The sequence below is a fragment of the Chelonoidis abingdonii genome, chromosome 15 (assembly GCF_003597395.2).
Source record: "Chelonoidis abingdonii isolate Lonesome George chromosome 15, CheloAbing_2.0, whole genome shotgun sequence".
Lineage (NCBI taxonomy): Eukaryota > Metazoa > Chordata > Testudines > Testudinidae > Chelonoidis > Chelonoidis abingdonii.
The window spans coordinates 34,236,302-34,255,433 of NC_133783.1; the positions used below are offsets into that span (position 1 = coordinate 34,236,302).

Consider the following 19,132-nt stretch of genomic DNA (forward strand, 5'->3'; position numbering starts at 1 on the left):
TTTTAAATATCCATGGAAATTTGTAAAAGGCTGTGGCCCAACGTGAAAAAACCCACTCCCTCCTTTACAAATACATGTATCCCATGGGGCATAACTCTTCTGCACGTGGAACAGGAAATTCCAGGCCATCTCTAGCCATGGCTGTAATGAAAATGTGCTAGAGACGGTTATTTTTCTCTCCTTTCTGCATTAATCTCTACGTGATCAGAAGGAAGGCGGCAGGAGGGCTGACCAGGCAACAGTGTGTCTCGGAAGGCTGTTCAGTGGATAGGGCGTTCCCCTAAACTTTCAAGAGTCAGGTGAGAGGTAGCAGGTGAATCTAAATCCCCTGGAATTCTGTTTTAAAATCTAGAACAGTTGGTTTCTTTCCCCCAGCTAACACCTCTAGATCTGCTAACCCCTTGAAGTTTACGGAAACTGCATACTTGGGTCTCGGACTCTTTCTCGCTGGTTTGAACTCCTCGGAGTGCATCTGGGCCCTGGTTTTCCCCACCCGGGGTGCAGTGAGAATGGCACAAACCAAGCCTTTCTAATGTGCAAGCGGACGGAAGGGAGATCTCACCGGATGTGCTGCTGCATCCGGAGCCCCTCTCCTGTTGCCGTGGTGGGCAGCAGCAGGGCACCGAGAAGGAGGGGATGGATGGGCTAGGCCCCCTCTCAGCAGCTGGATCCCAGCCCCGCTGCAGGGCGCTGCGAAAAGGAAATGGGCCCAGGGGCTCGTGTCGCGCTCTTTGTGTCCGGTCGGTACAAATCCTGGTGCTTGTCCCCCACGCCCGGCCCTTCTGAGATCTGCTGCGGCGTCCGCTCCTCGCCTTGCCCGCAGCCCGCCCCAGCGCCAGAGGCCCCGGCGAAGGCTCAAGCTTCCCGGGACACCTGGCGGCGGGTGCTGGCGCCGCCGGGCTGCAGGGGGTGGAAGAAGAGCTGCAGCCCGTCCACGGGATGCACGATGGGCACCGTCTGCATCTCGGGGAAGCCGGGGGTGGCCAGCTCCCAGCGGGCCGTGCTGACCAGCTCGATGGCCAGCAGCTTGAGGATGGCCTTGGCCAGCTCCTGGCCGATGCAGCTCCTGACCCCTCCGCCGAAGGGGATGTAATGGAAGCGTCCTGCCCCCTCCTGCCGGGCCGAGCCGAACCGGTCCGGGTCGAAGCGCTCGGGGGGGCTCTGGTACACGGCCGCGGTCTCGTGGGTGTCTCGGATGCTGTACATCACGCTCCAGCCCTTGGGGATCTGGTAGCCCTGCAGAGGAGGGGGGAGAGGAACATCAGCTAGCGGGCAGCTGGCCCCGGCGCTGGGGGGCCCTGGCATTGCAGAGCTGCTAGGGGGAGCCCTGAGGTTGTGCTGCTGCTGCTCCTGCTAAGGACCGGGGCCCTGGGACCCGTCTCGCCTAGAAACCTGCCGGATCCGGGCCTTCGCGCCACCAGCAGTCCGTTCCGTTCCGTTCGGCCGCCAGAGGGCGACACTGCGCCCTGCCCAGGGCCACGGCCCGCCCTAGAAACCGGCTCTGGCTTTCTCCAGGAAGGAGGGAGATGTTGGGGAGTTGGGTGGGATGTTTAATTCGATCGGGGCCGGGGTGCTTCCCTCTGTGGGGACTAGATGCTAACTAACCACCCTGTCTATTGCGGCAGCTTCAGACGCCGCCCGCCCGCCCCGGACACCGAGGTTAATGGAAATAACTTATTGCTCGTCCTCCGTGTAGGACCCTGCAGCGCGAACTTTGAGACCAGAATCCTGCTCGCCTCGCTCACGCCTGTAGTCCCAAGGACACAAACAGGACTCGTGTGATGGCGCCAGCTGGATCCAGGGCCTGTTCCTGCAGCTCCTATTCAGACACTGCTGTTGTGTTCATTGGGGCTACGGTGCCTGAGCGAGACTTACTCTCCTATTAGTTGTAGAACTGGGCCTGCCGTGTGATTTTGCGGTTCTCTGCTGCTCTGTTTCGCTGTCGTTTCTTCTATTCACGCTGTGATATTGTCCCATTTCGGTATTTGCTGATTTAGTAAAATCAGTATCATTTGATTTTCACGGAAGCAGCCAACACATTTTTGGGCACTATATAAATAAATTACTTTTCAAACAAATAACCAATTATTTCATTTGTAGATGCTTTATGTTTTCCGTTTTCTGTTTTAAATGGCCAGTTAGCTGTGTGCAACATTCCCCTGTATTCTGTGCTTTCTATAATGGTAAAATGCAAAAAACCAGATTCAGTGTAAATTTATTTTGCACTAACTCGGGTGCGCCTGCAGTTGGCAAAATATCGTATCTTACATCGTAACAAGTGTTTCACACTAAAGATAAGCTCGTTCTACAGACAAGTTTTAATGGTCGCACAGCTCCATTAGTAGGAAATCAACCCTTTGAAATACCCAGAGGTCACTAAGAGGAAGAAGAAAATAGTGTAAAACTGCCTGATAAGACATGCAGATACACATCAATGAACTAAAGCTGCTTAGCTCAAAGTCATACCCAAGTCTTTAAACAATTGCAAAACGGAACAGATAACTTACATCCAGCTCAAAGGTCTGCAGGACTGTCCTATAGCCTCCAGAAATGGGCGGCAGCACGCGAAGGACCTCCTTAACCACACAGTCCAAGTAGCGGAGACGGCTCAGTTTATCCAAGTTCATCTCAGGCTGACAATGACACTCCGCCTCTGGAACCACGGGCCCTGTGGGCACCTCGAACCTGCTGGGCGGCTGGCCGCCTTCCTCTTGCCTGTGGTTTGAATAATGATCGTTTGTATTCAAACTAATTGTTTCTTGTGTCATTCTGGTTAACATGAGCTCCTTAAGGAGAGGAGGCCGCTGGATAAAACCACCCCCAGCCTCTCCTTCTGCCTTTATATCAAGTTGCTGAGTTTGATTCTTCGGCGTCCCTTCTGGCGTGGAGAGGAGACGCTGTTGAGAGTCACTGTCCTTCCTCTCTTTCTCCTGGATCATCGGTGTATCTTGGCAGGGTTCAATATATGGGTGGTTCTTTTGGGAGACTGCAGGCGAAAGGCAATGGCAGTGCCTATGCAATTCATGGGACACCAGTTCCTGTCTTATTTTTTCTACCGCCGAGGGGTGTTTCAGTAGCAGAAGGATCAGAGAAGTGCTGGCACTAGCAGTGGTGAAGAAAGCAGCAAATATCAGCTCAATCGCTGACTCCTGCGAGATAATCAAATGTGACAGTTTTAAATGCATTTGTGTTTTAATCTTCAAATCATATGTGTTTTAATCTTCAAATCATTCTCCCCCCGTTCCCTCTGAGCAGCGCTGTCTAGCCCCACGTGGCCCATCTTCATTTCCATTTTTGAGTGTTCAGAAACTCAGATCTCTGGAACTTTACAGGACTTGCGTTCCTTTGCTAACCGAACATTGTATTGTACGTCTACCACTTATGTAATGGATTGTTTATTCCCTACGAACCTGCAAACATTATCAGTAAAAAGAGAAAGAAAAGGAGAACCAATTGCTGCATCAGCATTTCGACTAAAACAACAATGTTAAATGTTTTCATTTTTGAAAATATATTAATTCTGATGGGTGCTTATGAAAGGGGCTCCCAGAGAGTATTTTAATATCAAAAATACACCAGGCTAAGAATTTTGTGAGCAAAGGTTATCCTCACACTTAGCCTTAGAGATTTGGATCTCCGGCTGCCAGACACTACATTTGATATGTACAGATTCTCCACTTTCTTAAAGAAATCATCGCCGGATAGGCAAGTCTACATTGCTGATGGTGGATATTGGTCCGGGAGTCCCAGGTTCCTATGCTACCATCTAAAACAGGTAACGTTTGTTCAAACGCCCCCTGCAATGAATGTGAAGACATTGTGTACATGAATAGAACTGGACTCGGGCCAACAGTGAGTACAAGTAATAAGAAACTTGCTGTGCCATTATAATGTATGTATGTGAGCCTCTGCAGCCAACAGAGTGTTACCTGGATACAGATTTTTGACAAAGCCGGGTTCTTCGATTGCCCCAGAGGCAAGGGCATGTCAGAGTCTGTAGATTAACAAACTTTCTTATTGCTCGATGACATTAGTGGAACATCTAAAATCCTGTCAATGATCTTCGATCTGTTCAAAATTCCCTGAGTCTATCAACCTTTCTCCCGCGCAGCCACACTATGCATAGATGTGCAGCCACCTGAACTAAATCGCCATGGGCTGGATTTTGCAAGGTGCTGAGCTAAACATTACGGGGATTCTCCTACTCCCGTGTGTCAAGTTAAGGGCCTTGCTGGATTGCCTCACAGTGTTCGGCATCTGCCAGAACCGAGCCCTGTATAACAAGCCATGGGACAACCACGGAAGAACTCCAGACACTGACCCCTGCACGCCCCCTTCCCATGCTATTTAGTGCGGCGAGAAAAACAAGCCTAAGGATCCAATGATTCCAATTGCTTCCTAGAAGCAAAAACTGAGGTGTGTTGCAAAGGAAAACAACGGACCCGACATATATACTACATCCATACGATGCTTTACATACATGTTTGTCACAGTGTGGCTCTGATAACTCAGCACACAGCCAAGCCACAGAACGATCCCAAAAGTGGGCTCTCTGATTTCCTGTTAAGGGGAGGGAAAGCCACACACACAAGGCCATTCCTCTAAAAGATCCGAAGTACCCGGAGCCAATCCCGCTATGACGGGGCCCCACAGCAAGGATTTTCCTTTGCTACCAGACCGAGGCCCTGCAGCTTAGCTAGGGCTTGTTTTGGCGTGGGAGGGAGACTTGTCAGTGTGCTGGCTCTCCGGGCCACCTCCAGGATGTAAATAACGTCTGACAAAACGGGGGGGGGGCTGCTTCCCCCAGTATCTGTCCACATCGCTCCCGTAGACATTAGCAGGAACTGGGCACTCCCGAGAACCGTACACTGTCTGTGCTGGTGACCACAATGTCTTGATTCTCCCAATGCGAAATTCCACCGGGAAAGCTCCGCGTAGTAAAGTGTAACACCGCATAGCAACGGATGGCACTGCTGCACCGGGGTGCTGCTGAGTTCCTCACTCTGTTAGTCTTTACAAGGCTAATCTATCACCGCACAAAGGATGAAAATAGAGCAGCTCGCAACGTATTAATGTGGCTGGAAAGAGCGTCCTGACGCTAGAATATTTTATCAATCTAAAAAGTATTTTATTTATTCTCTTATAGCCAGTACAATTGGGTGGCTTGTAGCCTCACCTCGCCTCTTTTTCAGTCTGATTCACTATGGAAACAGCTCAGGATTATCCTGTTTTCCTTCAAACTTAAATCTCACCTTTATTGTGACTTTACAGCAGTGCTTTATAGTTTAATTTATTTTGGTGCATTTTCAGAAAGCAAGATGCCCAATCCCCCACTGCCTTCTGTGAGAGCCCTACGCCGCTGTGATAAAGGATGTGCTCTTTCCCCTGCTTTGACTTTCGGCTTTTTCTGGTGGTTTCGATAAAACGGTGGGCTTTTTAACCTGGACTGTTACACGTCCTGATTTTGTAACGCGCATGCTGCATTCGTTCCCCGAGTACAATCCCCAGCGTCCAGGGGTGGAAAGTGCTCTTTGGCAAGTATTTAAACACAAAGCGAGTCAGCCAATTAGTGCACACTCGAGCTTGGAGTGTCTCTTAGAGGTGTGTATCCAATGCTGCAAAGCAACTACGATTTTTTAACCCAGGCAGATCATTCCACGAGATTAATATTCCGCTGTCATTTTATTTTAGTACAAGGCGCTGCCACATTAGACTGTAACCATAAATTATTTTCCCATCCTCAGGAAAGTTTCTTTAAATGCAGCGGATGTAGGAAGTTTCTAACTGCACAGCACACAGAATTGCATACTAACACATGCTGACTCCCTGCCGATCACTGTTATCTCGACTGGGATGAGACACCTCAGCCTCTTAGACTAGGCTCTATCCGTGGGGGATCTCCAATTGCTGATATAATTATTTTTGAATAATATGCATTAGGGGTGCCTGGGTATAATCTGACAAGTATTACATCACAGATACCCGGATTTAATTTCACAAAGATAGTTATGTTCATCTCTTTTGACTAATGTCACCTATACCTCTTCTAAGCACCTCTAGCTGCTCCCGGAGAATATCGTTGAGCATTGTTTACAAATAAGCGCATTATTTTTGCCCGATAGTTTAGATTTTCTTAAACATCGATTCGAGATCGATTTTTTAGTCATTTTAATTAATCTCTAAAATAGAATATTCTCCTAGTGAACTACTTATACAGTGTACAGGGGTTCCTCCCACAAGCTGCTGTGCTACACAAGCCGTGGCAAACACCCTCTGTTACTCAGAAGAAAAGTGGCTTGCAGTTCCCTATTTGCAGACTGGCTTCCCCTTCGTAGAGTTCCACATAGGATAGGATTTGAACACAAACAAAAATAAACCAACCCGAACCTCTTCATGAGGAGATCATTAGCCCATTTTAAATACCGGGAAAGTGAACCACAGAGAGGAGACTAGGAAGTGACAGAACCCACATCTCCTGGGTACCAGTCCAGTGTCTACTCGGCCACGCTGCCTCCTCACGAGGAATCCTGCCCCCTGGCTTGGAGCCAAACGGTGCTCTTTTTGTGACACACTCAAGTGAGAAGATGCCAGGAATGGGGCAGATCGGAGACGGAAAAGACCCTCTAATGGTTCCTTCTCCAACCAACACAGAATTGTCGGGAATAGCCCGGTGGTCTCACTTAGTTTGCTGTGAAGTTGTTGCTCTGTAGCATAAGCTAACCTGACGGAGTTGGGTGTTCTGTCGCTGTCCATTTCGCTGCCTACACTAAATGCCCAAGGATTTCAGGAAATGCATAATGACTTTTACCGCTGTTCTTAGGAGGGATGCCAACAGGCAGTGATGAGTTTCCATGCGGAGACAATGCAATTCTGTCCACACACTTCCAGATTTTCAGAAGCAAAGATTCAGAAACTTTACAAAAACTGGTCACCTGCTCCTAGGAAATAAAGATCCGGGGTGAAATCCTGACCCTGCTGGAGCTTTTAGGAGTTTGGAGTCAACTGAGCCAGGATTTCATCCCGGACGAGGCTAAGCAGCATCGTTTTTACCATACAAGTTAATAGCATCTTATACCCTGAAACTGACCTCACAGATGCTCCGAAAAGAAGATGACCTGGAAGGCCATCAGTATTTTGGCAGTTTTGCCAATACGGCAGGCAAACATGCCTGTTTTTGGAAGCCCAGAGCAATACAGATAGAAGCTGATTCTCAGCCACAGAAGAGAAAGATAGGTCAGTTACCCATTTTAGGTTTTACAGTAAGTCCTGATCTTGGCCTGATATCTCCATAGGATATTTTAAAACTCAACATTATAAATATACTTAAATCAACTACTGCACACACTCAAAATTATCCCAGAACTTTATAAACACTACTTCAGATTTTAATATTTCACATCAATAGTGACACCTAGAATAGCCTGGTGGTACGCACTGACTCAGTACTAAGGACAAATACTTTCACAATTTCTTAGGCAAATTCCCATTGCTTTCAATTGGGAGCTTTGCCTGAGTAAGAACGATAGAATTTGGCCTTAAATCATAGTGCTGTCTCATGTTCACTATTCCATAGAGCACATCCACATTCTCAGTAATATAATTAAGGAGCTGATCCTAGATAATGACCCAGAATCCATCATTCCATCTCAGGAGTCATTTTGATATATTGTTTCAAAATTTCTATGTTTACCGCCCCCTAGAACACAGTGGCGTGATCCATAGGCCCCCTACAATAGGTGGAGAAGTGTGCAAGGAATGCACAATTGGGTCTATCATGTCAAAGATAATATTTTGGAGTGTATTGAGAATACGTGGATAGGCAAGATGCTCCATTGGAGCTGGACAAACCTAGTAGTATTCTAGTAAAACCAGGCAGATGACTGGAAGAAAAGTCAAGAGGATAAGGTAGGAGGGCAAAAGAGGCATTTATTTACTTTTAAAATATTAACTCAGTTCACATGCAAAGCAATTTAACCATGAAAAGGATGTCTATACGGCTGGCAAACTCTTCCTAAGTGTCCGCCTCACCTGCTGTCTGCTCAGGCTTGGGAACTGGTGAGATGTTACAAAGCTCACCTTTCTCTGCTCAACACCTACCTTAAGTGTTGGGTGTCCAGTCCCTCTTTCAACATCCTTGCATTTCTACGGGGTTTGGAGTTTTTTTTTCCAGACCCTTATTTCATCAAGGTGGACAAGCAATGTTTTGTGCCCAGGGGCATTTAAGGTGAGGAAGATGGTTAATTATAAGCTTTGTTATTGTTTGTGATGGATTCACCCAGAGTGGGTAAAACAAAGGCTGAGGCTAGCAGATATCAATTGCCCCCCAAACAAACTGCTTTAAAGATAGAAGCAAAACACCAAAGGAGATTCTCTTTACCTTCAGCTCCTGCATGGTGAATTCTTTGCCATGCTCTTTGGCACTGTTTATTAAGAAATCCAGAGCATCACTATAACCTTCTGAGTTCTTTCTTTGTAGTTTTTCCATTATGGCTTTCTCCATGAACTCATGTAACAGATCCCGGGCTTTGATCCCCTGAAAAGAGTCAGACATAATTGTTTAGGGACTGTCCAACCCAGCCCCAGTGAAGCACTGTAAGAAAAAATCTGGAAAAAGACCCTACCCAGGATGAATGGCACTCAAGGACCTCAAGAATCCCATCACTCTTATTCTAACTTATACTAATAGCTCAAATCCACGCTCCTTTTGTGCTCCGAGTGTGCTTCAATCTGCCACCTCACAATTAAATGACTAGGAAGAACAAAGTAATTTGTCTATGTTAGAGATACAAGGTGGGTGAGGTAATATCTTTTATTGGACCAATTTTTGTTAGTGAGAGAGTCCAACTTCGGAGCTACACAGAGCTCTTCTTCAGGTCTGGGTTTGTCATTGTTGACATTACTTGGCACTGGGCAGCTAGACTTTTGGGAATTGGGTAATTTCTCCCTGTGCTACTCCAACACACCCTGTAAATGGAAGTACTGCCCAAGGCACACTCGGAGGGGAGGGAAGCAGTGAAGCTAGAGGGCTAATGCCACAGTGACCTCTTGATGACTGCCATGAACAAACTCAGCTTCTGCTATGTCCAAAGGGAGCTTTCTGGTACCTGGATATGAGAGGATGACTTGACAAGCCAATCCCCACCTAATGTTGGTCTCCAGAAACTTCCAGAGGCTTTTCAAAGGCAGTGACAAAGGGGTTCACTATTCCAGATGGGTATGCTACCTAATTATGTGATAATCACACCCAATTGGTTGTGTGTAAATGTGTCTGTCAAAAGGCTGCATTTCCATTAAAGTAACCCTCCATGCTACCAAACATCTAATAGGATATGGAGGAGTCAGCTCTGAAGCTGTCACTACGTGAAATGGAAATGCATTCGGAATGCAATGTGTGTGGTTCTGTAACAAGAAACCTGTCTCCTGCAGGCCTCATCCTACTAGAGATCACCCTACTGCAGAAGTCCAGAGGCAGAGCAATTTAACCTGAAAGAAATCCATGCACAGATATCACTAGGAATAGCAGGAGGTCTGACTAGATGAGCTGGTGGTCCCTTCAGGCATTAAACACTCTGACTCCATAATAATATTGTCATATGCCACCAACACCACCCAGTATCTGCACAGTAGACCTAACAACCAAAATTAGACCAAAGTCTTACAGCCAAGGTTTCAGTTCTTCCCATTACAAGACCCTGTTTTTATGCATATAGCTTTCCCACACTTAAACTGTTTGGGATGACATTTTTTCCATGCCAGGTGTCTGCATCAGGCTGAAGTATTTTAGCAATTTTTGGCCCAAATGGTTCAGCCTTTTCTATGAACAAGACTAGTGAAAAATATGTTGTTTTGCCCATGTTAAAAGATTTTGGCTATCTTGAAGAGTCTCTAGCTCCCACAGGGATTTGGTGCGGGGATGAAAAAGTTGGCAGGAAGTGGCCTTTATGTCAGGGATGAGCCATCCCTGTGAAAATTCAGCCAAATTTGGACAGGATGTAAGCCTTTGAATCTTGCTAGATATTCACAGCTAAAAACTCTGGAGATTTCATTATGCCCTGGGCAGGCTCCAGCTTGGGTTCTGCAGGGAGCTGAGATGACTTCAACTGAAATTGTAACTCTGGGCTGCTGCAGGCCATGCCAGAGTCAGGTACTGCAACTGAATCACAAGAACTATCTTTCCTGTGCTCTTCATGCCCTCTCTCCCTGCTGGCATCAAGATAGCATATAAGAGGAAGCAGCTTGATTTGAATGCAGAGGGGACAAAATGGGGGAGTAGATTAGAAGGAAGCTGTGAAGAAAAGACACAGGACTGAGACTGAAGGCTGTCCCCGGGGGGAAAGAGAAAATAAACTGGGACTAGGTGCTGAGATGGTGGGAGACTGGGACAGGTTGGCAAAGAGACTAAGACTGGGAGCTGGGTGGGGTAAAATGGACTGGGAGCTGGGTGGGAGGGGGGGATGGAGGGTTCACAGATTTTAAGGCCAGTAGGAACCATTAGATCTAATATGACCTAAGAGGAGACTGTGACTAGCTGGACAGGGAAAATGGGAGCCAATGGAATGTGGGGAAGGACATGAGGAGAGGAAAGACAGATCTGAGAAGGAACCAGGGTGCTGGGGGAAAACTGGGATTGGCTGAACAAACAGATAGGGACAAAGAGTCTGCGGAGGGGAGGGAGAGAAAAAGACTGGACCGGAGCCAGGGGAAATGGGACTTGCTGGGCATCAGTCAAGGACACTGGGGGTAAGGGTCCACAGGGCCTGGTGAACTGGGACTGGCTGGGCAAGGAGATTGGGAATGGAGGGGAGATTGGGAGTAGAAGGGGATAGAGCAGAAAGGATAAAGCTTGCGGTGGCGGGGGGAGGGAAGAGACAGAGGAGTCTGTGCCCACTAAAGAACACTCCCCTCCTGTGCCTAAAATTGAAACCAAGATTCCTGAATCTCATCATTCCTTTGCTGTCAGCAAATATCTCTGAAACCCACTGGCAAAGTGAGTGTCTCATGCTCCTCTAGTGCTAGTGTACATAGAGAATGATCAGTTATTCTATTAGATCAAGTGGCAGAGGTCTGTTGGGTGGATCTGAAGGTTCTAACCCTGTTGATGACCCATGTGAATGTCAATATGATGCCACATGACAGAAGTTCTGTTTTTTCAAACTCCTAGGAAATTACACACAAAAAAATGGTGTATAATGCACACACTCAAGAGATCATTCAATATAATCAAATATATAGATGGAGCTCCCTATAATGATAGACTCTTGAAACTCCATCTACTTAGCTTAACAAAGAGAAGGTGAAGGAGTGACTTGATTACTGTTTGTAAACTCCTACATGGGGAACAAATATCTAACAATGGGCTTTTCAGAGAAAGGTATAACACAATCCAATGGAAGCTGAAGCTAGAGAAATTCAGACTGGAAATAGGGCCTATATTTTTAATGGTGAGAGTGATTAGCCCTTGAAACAATTTGCCAAGGGTCCTGGTGGATTTTCGACCACTGAACACTTTTAAATCAAGATAGGATGTTTTTCTAAAAGATCTGCTCAGGGTATTATTTAGGAGGAAGTTCTATGGTCTGTGCTATACAAGAGCAGAAGATCACAATGGTCCCGTCTGTCATTAGAATCTATGAATCGGCTTCTAGCCCTCTCTCAGCTCAGAACCCACAGAACTACAGCACGAACAAGTCAACAGACTATATACTATTAAGGCAATAAATAGATGTTAGCAAGGACTATCTCAGCCAAAGGAAGTGGCATTCTCTGAACCAGCCCACAGGTGCGGAAAACTCCTGTGGCTGTGATGTACCATGATAATAGCAAAGCCAATAATCTGTGGAAAGGAATTGGACAGATCACTATCCTGCTGAGAATATGGCATCAAACAACTGAAATTTATTCCAGGGAAAACTCTAGATGTAACATGCTTAGCAATCAAACATTATATAATAATACATTGACGCCAACAACACAGAAAGGTGCTGGAAGCAAATATATAGAAAAAAAGGAAAAGAAATGGCCACGACGAGTAGTAATTAGAGAACAATCCGACACTTTATAAGAAACCAATGCAAAATAAATGGGGCAAAATCTAACTGATCACTGCAACTAATACAGCAATGAAACCTGTTTAAAATGTGACTCGTTACCCACTCAGGGACATGTAAGGGGTAAGATAGCAAAAGAGGGAATTCCTGAGGGGACGAGGGACAGGAAGAAGGCAATTCACTGTATTTTAAAATGGCAGTAGCGATCCACCTTGCATTACGAAAGCTAGAACACATGCCTGGATCCTTATAGGACAGGGTAACCGCGCATGGTGGGCTTTCATGGCTCTGTGTTATTTACAATTCTCTTTAACTTCCAGCGCTGGTCCTGGAGACCAACCTCGGCTTTTTGGCTACTTTGGCGCTGGACATTTTTTTAAGGCAATGCAGCCTATCCATACTCGGTAGGTTGCAACAAGGCAGAGCAGAGGGAAGCAAAACGGTGCGAGTCGGGCATGTAACCCCATAACAGTACCTTGCGCAGCCCACTGAACGGGATGTTCAGGGGCAAGGAGAACAGGTTCTCCACCAGCTGCTCAAAGGTTTTGGCCAGGTCCTTAAACTGTTTTTCTTCCAGGCTGAGGCCCAACAGAACCCGAGCTGCAACGCGGAAAGTCAAAGTTTTAGCGGAGGCATAAACCGCGACGGAGCCAGGCTCCCTGCACCAGCCCCGCAGCTCCCAGCTCACGACCTTCTGGATCCCGGGGAGGTAGCTCTCCAGGGCAGCGCGGCTGAAGACTCGAGCCAGGATCTAGGCAGAGGGGAGGGGAGACAGTTAGGGGGCGAGAAGAGGCTAGCGGCGCTGTCTCCAACCTGCAGCTGCGCAGCCAGGGGAACTGGGGCTACCCACTTGGCAGCCGCCACCAATTGGCTTCCTCCTGGACGGAGCTGCCGGCTCAATGATGACAGCCTGGCCACGAAGCAGCGTGGGCTTCGCAGTCTGCAGAGGGGTGAATTACAACCGCCTTCCCTGGACCCTCGGCGTCCGCCCCGCTCACACAGCCCGGCCCTTCCCCGCAACTACAGAGGAGTTTCACACAGGGCTCCAAACATCGCCTTCCCGCCTCAGAATCCCCCGGCTACGCGCGTGAGTGCTGGGTCCCTGGCCACCTCCCCTCCCCGCGCCACGGAGCGCACCTTCCTCCTCTGGCGGTGCAGCTCGCCGATGGAGTTGAGCAGGGTGTTGGAGCCCAGAATGATCTGGGTGCTCTGGGGCCACTGGGTGCTGACCAAGCTGTGCTCCCCCAGCAGGATCTTGCGGATGTTCTCGGCCCCAGTCACTCGGATGACAGGCTTGCCCAGCAGGTGGGTCTTGAACACGTGGCCGTACTTCTCCCGGCGGGAGCTGTGGAAGCTGGAGCCCTGCAACCAGCCAGCAGGTCAAGCGGAGACACCCCCGGGGCAAGGCTTGGATCCCGCCAGCCCGACCCCAGGGACAGTCCCGGCCGGGCTCAGATTTGCTGACTGCGGAGCCCCCTGGCCCCATACACGCCCGCGGTTCCTCTGGAGCAGGAGGGGAGCTCGCTGAGCCGAGCCTGGCGCCCTCCGCCGCGAAACCCGCGGGGCGGGGGGAGCCCAGCTCAGGGACCACGTAGCTAAGGAATGAAAAGCATTTAAATCCCTTCCTCACATTTCAGTTAGTTCTGGGCGTCCCAGGAGCAGCCTGATCTCGGGGGGCGGGGGTGGTGAACCACCCTGCAGGGCATCCCCCGCCCGCCCCCAGCGGTCGCCAGCCCAGGCCTTGCAGCCCGGAGACTGCCCCCAGCCCCGCCGCAGGGGGACACGTGCTCTCCTCTGTACTTTACCTGGACAAGCCAGTGCAGGGTCTCCCCGAAGAACGGCCACCCCATGGAGCCTTTGGGGAGGGGCAGAGCGCTGCCCCAGTCCCTGCTCAGAGTCCACCGGAGAGTCCACAAGTGCCGGGACACGGTGAGGAGGAGCCCGAGGGCCAGCAAGGCAGCGAGCGCAGCTTCGAGCCAGGACAACAGGCTGATCCCCGCCAGTAACATCTTCGGCTCCAGGCCGCGGCTGCTGCAGCCGGATGCCCTTTGTCGCTTGTCACCGGGCAAAGCACCTCTGCAGCGGGCTGGAGGAGCGGGGGACTAGGCTGCCGGGAGGGAAGGAACAAGACAGGCCAGCCCTCGATTTCACATCGCCTGGCAAAGCCCCACTGCAGCGCGCGTGGCTTGGGGGCTGTTCAGGATTTGGAGAAAGGTGCCCGCGCTCTGCCCCTGCCTTCTCGGATGCCGCCTGGAAGGTGAAACCGGCCACTTGGCAGAGAGGAGTTATTCAGAGTGAAAAATCAGCTGCTGGGGTGCCATAGATTTACCGCACTTCACAACGAACCGCACTTCAACACACCAAAGTTTTCGGGCTGATCTTTCATTTTCTCCTAGCAAAGCCGGATCCGCTAATCCAACAAAGCCACTATACAGCAAGGGAGTCTCCTCTAAGTTAAAGTGTCCGCCTCACTCCTCTCCCCCACGAGTCTCAGGTTTGCTAGAAAGCAGAGCTTCAGGATGCTTAGAGCAGCAACCCTGGGCTCCGCTGGAGAAACTTCCCGGCTTACCTAGGTGGTTGGCGGCGACTCCCCTAGCTTGGAGCAGCCAGCACTTCCAGATGCTGCAGCCAGCATCCTGATGACTTTCTAACTGTATTCCCAAAGGGTTATCCCAGCAAAGCTACATCTGTCAAAGACCCTGCGGGGCGAAAAAGAAAGAAGCTGGGTACTCACGGCTTCGCATAACTTTTGTGTCGATCATAAGGGCGAATGGTCCGCTGGAAAAGTCTGCAGCCCAGTTCCTCTGCCCCCTTCCTCTCGCCGTCTCTGTCCTTTTTAACTATTCTCTGCCTTGAGCAGTTTTATATAGATATTGGGGGCCTACTATCCGATCCACGTTCAGAGGTGACGTCTTTGCTGCGTACTTCCAGAGCGTGACAAAGTGCAATGATTGGAGCCCGTGAGAAGTGAGGGGATTGATTGAAAGAGTGTGGGGAGCTGCAGAGGGGGGGAGCGCTGTGACAGATCCCTGCAGCTGGAGGGCTGGGAGCCAGGTAACCAATGACAGCCAATCCAGTGTCACTCATTCTCACCCTCCCCACAACAAGCCTGCCTGCCCCTCGGAGTCCAGCGAGGCAGCGCGCAGCAGCCTGTGAGCCCCTGGCGTTTCCCCCAGAGCCCCTTCTCCACCGCTGACTCCACCGAACCTCCCAGGATCCGTGTCATTCCTTGATTTTGATGCTACGCAAGATGGGACAAAGGTCTCAGCCCGATCGACGTGAAGTGACCCGTTATTTGAATAGTGCTCCAAAGGGAACGCTGCTCTCCAGCGCTCCTTTCCTCTCTGGGGCTTTCCCCGAGTCCCGTCCCCCTCACTCGCCCCTTGCTCGTTTGCAGTTAATTCAGGGCCCCTGTGTGCGAGGCGGAAGGTGTTTTACACTAGAAAGCACCGCTCGCAGACAGACCCTTGAGACTTGCACACTTGGTTTCCCCACCCCGAGGAGCGCCTGCCAGCCCCCCTCCAGCTCAGCCCGAGCAGGGCACGATCACACCCGGGGAGGAAGCGGCAGACACGCGGGAGTTCTGCCAATGGGACGCTACGATCCGGGTCCCTGTGCACGTTGGCACGAGCCGGGGAAAGGGTTCCCAGTGAAGGGCAGGTAGACAGCCGCTTGGGTTCCGGGCTTGCAGCTGCCATTCCCTGGAGCTTCCTGTGTGACTCACGGCTCAGCAAGTCATTACACTGCCGCGAAAGGGACATCAAGAGCAGGTAGCCTAATGCCTTGTGCAGAAAACACAGCGCCGGGTAACGATCTAAATCCGAACCAACATGTTCCCGCACTAAAAGCTGCTGCAGGCATTTTAGCGGCGGGCTGGGTACAACACATCCTCTTGCCATATTCCGCACGTAGGCAAAGCTCTCCCTGATGTCACTGAGTTTTGCCTGCGTGAGAAGTATGGGATCAGGCTAATCACGGGCCAGGGCCTTGGATCCGAGCCAGTTTCTCCGCTAGGTCCTTCTCAGGAGCAGTATTACCGCAAAGCAAATCGCTGCGCAGCAGGAAAGCTTGGGCTTTCCCGGAACTGTCTCCCATGGAAAGCTTTGTTGGCTCAATGCGGGGTCGGCTCCTGCTCCCATCGGAAGTCAATCCGAGTTGTCCTGTTGGCGTCAATGGGAACAAATGTCTCTGGGTTCTAGTTATTCTTACCCTGCTGGTCCAAAGGAAAGTTCTCTCTCCCTAGGTCAGGGCAGCACCTTTATACAACCTGTGCACAGCACATGTGCTTCCCAAGGCTCTGGCCTCTGGGAGCTTGGTGCAGCCTTTTCTCGCTGCACCCCATCTCCACTTGCTAACACAGCTCCAGTTGCATCTTTTGGCGCGGCAGCATACAGGAGACACCTGTTGTTTGTTTAGATGCCAAGGTTCAGTGACGCTCCCTTCCCTGAAATCTAGAGGCCCCTCTGGAGAATTGTCTCCGCTGTTCTTTGCTCCAGGCCGGATTAACCCTGTTTGCTGGAGGTACAGCTAGCAAGCCCAGCTCACTCCATGTATGGCCCCTGCGACCCGGGCGTAAAGAGGCTCTGGGCGGTTCGCAGAGCCTTACTATGTAGGTGAGGGGGTTCTGTGGGGAAATGACGCCAGTCAGGCTAGGTCCGCAAGGTCCGCGTTTACAAAGAGCTACAGCGGCACACGGGCCGGTATCTAACGCGAGCCACAGGAGGGCGCAACACAAACTCGTTCTGGTGGCTGTGGAAAACACGCTGTTAAAGGGCAATTCGGGTGGCCGGGCATTTCTCAATTCACACTCCCACCTTCTATTTTCAAAGCAACGCAGCATCCCCCAGACAAACCCTGCAGAGCCCGAGCTGGGTCAGCAACTCCCCAGAGCCTAACTCTGGTTCCAAACGTCTGTAGGCCCCTTTAACATGAGACATTTGAACGATCCCAGAGCTATAAATTCCGCCCCCCCCTCACCCCCGCTCTTCGCACCCCGCCTGCCAGCCAGTCCCCTCAACCGCTCCCTTTCCTCGCGGGCACTTTCAGGCTGAAATTCCACCCACCCTTCCACATGGATTTTTGTAAGGGCAGAGCAGGCTCCCTCCGAGTTAATCATTTGCGGGTCCGCTGGGGAAAGCTGCCCTTTTGTAAAGCCCCTCAGTCCAAGTGGGGAGCGCAGGAAGCCTCCAAGCCCTGCTCGCTTCTCAAGGGGCGCCTGGGCTCAAACCCCTTCCATGGCAGTCACTTGCGCCTGGAGAGGACACCAGAAAGGAAGGAAGACACGGGAGAGGCTGCACTGCAAAGCCGAAGCGACAGCGCATCGGGTCCCGCTTCCCAAAACTAGTCCCTTCGTGCTGCCCCGTTCTTTGGTCATTACTGCGCCATTCTTCCTTGGAAAACACCTACCAATGGTTTTAGGAGGAGAACTGACCCAACAGGAGGAGAGCCTCTGCCCTTCCCTGACTGTGCTGCTCAGAGGGGAGCGAGATCTCTAGGCCACGCTGAGCCCGACTGGGAATTTCAGCTCCAGTTTCACATCAAGGTCTAACAAAAATTCTTGCTGCTGCTTTGCTGAGGCCTGGGGCAGATACTTGGGCACCAAGCTTCCTGGGACACACAACCGTATGGAGGACGTGGACAACGACACCGTATGGAGAGTTTGCTGAACATGTTTAATATTTCCATCACGGAGGTGAAGGGGGTACACAGGAACCTTTCCAGTCTCAGCTTACAAAGGAAAAAGGAGAGTAAATCATCGAAAGATAGAAAACAAGGGAAATTAACTCTGCTGTACAGTCCGACATGAAATTTAAGTCTGAGATGCATTTTAATACATAAAATTCAGAAATAAGGGTAAGATTTATATTACTGTATTTAGACCGTCAATAACTTAAAATACAGCGAAATGTACATTCTTTTTACATGTTCCATAGATGGTTTGGTTTGTATTTATTATACATTCTCGTTATGTTTAAAATAGCCAGGATAATACAGGGCATAGATACTGGTCGTAGGAGGGAATTCTAATTATGGGGATGGCTCTATTTGTATAAACAGACATATTGACACACAGGGACTTGGTAGGAGATCAGATATCGTAAATCTTTTATCCCTTACTTTAGTCTGGAGGCGGAAACAGGGGGCCGGGAATCATCTACAAAAGTACAGTTATAAAGGTTACCCCTGAGGAACAGAAATCAAAGCACACTGCAGAGAATTCAGATGGTTATTTACATTCATAAACTGAAGATTAACCCACTTCTGAAGAACAAAGCTAGAACTCCTAACACTGAATATATATCCAGTCTGGTTTTCAAGTAGTTTTAAAGTGTACAAAAAAATCAGAAGATTTTTTTCGTACCCCCAGACTACAAAATTTGGCATACAAAATGATGTCCCAATCACTGTTAAGGCTAATATACCATTATAAAAAGAAAACGACTAGGCAACATCTGAAACGCATGTATTTCAACGTTTAAAAATATTAAATTAGGATTTATTCGGAAAACTGGCAATTAAAGGATTATAGCAAAACTTTTTCCCAGCAATTTCTAACTGGAGCAAAAATCTGTATGTAACAGCTACCCACTTCTAAATAATGCATTTACAGTTCAGCTATTTCATGTACAGGGTGAGTGACCTGCTTTTTATTTTACAGTCCCATTTTTCACCGTTTGTTTACAATATATAAAATAGTATTCAATTCGTTAAAAATACATACAAAGTATTATTTCCTGCTGTCTCCGTAGATAAGCCACCTTTAGCGCATTTTTCTTTTATTCAACCAAACAAGAGTCCTAATCACCATCCCTGCCTGCTATGTAGACATGGTGGCCAGGAAATACATCTCGGCACGATGAGATGCAATCGAGCTAACAGGTCTATGTGTGCTGGGACATACCGTTCACTAAACTTCTAAGTTGCTTTACTACGGTCTCTATTAGCTTCTGCTTGTCCCGATCATTCTTCCTGAACTGAGCAAAAATATTGTTCTTTTTGCTAGTCTCTTTCATTCTGCAAGAAAAAAAGTGGATGACACAGGCATGTTAGAAATGTCACTAGCTAGAGAAAATCGGACTGGCAAA

At 49.3% G+C, this 19,132-nt stretch overlaps 2 protein-coding genes across 7 annotated transcripts in view; both read right to left on the reverse strand.

Moving 5' to 3' along the window:
* Positions 1–855: 855 nt before the first annotated feature.
* CYP26C1 (cytochrome P450 family 26 subfamily C member 1) lies at positions 856–14,320 on the reverse strand. The gene is made up of 6 exons (XM_032793156.1): positions 13,853–14,320; positions 13,185–13,409; positions 12,523–12,798; positions 8,378–8,533; positions 2,508–3,149; positions 856–1,236 (listed from the first exon to the last, which is right to left on the reverse strand). The coding sequence occupies exons 1-6, from the start codon at positions 14,054–14,056 to the stop codon at positions 856–858; spliced, it is 1,884 nt and encodes a 627-aa protein (XP_032649047.1). The 5' UTR covers positions 14,057–14,320.
* A 3,380-nt stretch (positions 14,321–17,700) lies between these two features.
* EXOC6 (exocyst complex component 6) overlaps positions 17,701–19,132 on the reverse strand; it is a 197,055-nt gene continuing 195,623 nt past the window's right edge. For 5 of the 6 annotated variants that reach the window (XM_032793134.2, XM_032793132.2, XM_032793139.2 and 2 more), the window contains one exon: positions 17,701–19,061. In XM_032793134.2, coding sequence (XP_032649025.1) covers positions 18,929–19,061 — 133 coding nt within the window. In that variant the 3' untranslated portion in view covers positions 17,701–18,928. The remainder of the gene's footprint in view (positions 19,062–19,132) is intronic. The other variant, XR_012657072.1, reaches the window with a different exon arrangement.

What these genes read in the sequence shown, in the direction of transcription:
- CYP26C1 (XM_032793156.1), bottom strand. Translation starts at nt 14,056, where the DNA reads ATGTTACTGGCGGGGATCAGCCTGTTGTCCTGGCTCGAAGCTGCGCTC. An exon ending in CCCTGCACTGGCTTGTCCAG is followed by an intron (nt 13,410 to 13,852) that starts GTAAAGTACAGA and finishes GGCTGGTTGCAG; the next exon opens with GGCTCCAGCTTCCACAGCTC. An exon ending in TCACCATGCAGGAGCTGAAG is followed by an intron (nt 3,150 to 8,377) that starts GTAAAGAGAATC and finishes ATTATCTCGCAG; the next exon opens with GAGTCAGCGATTGAGCTGAT.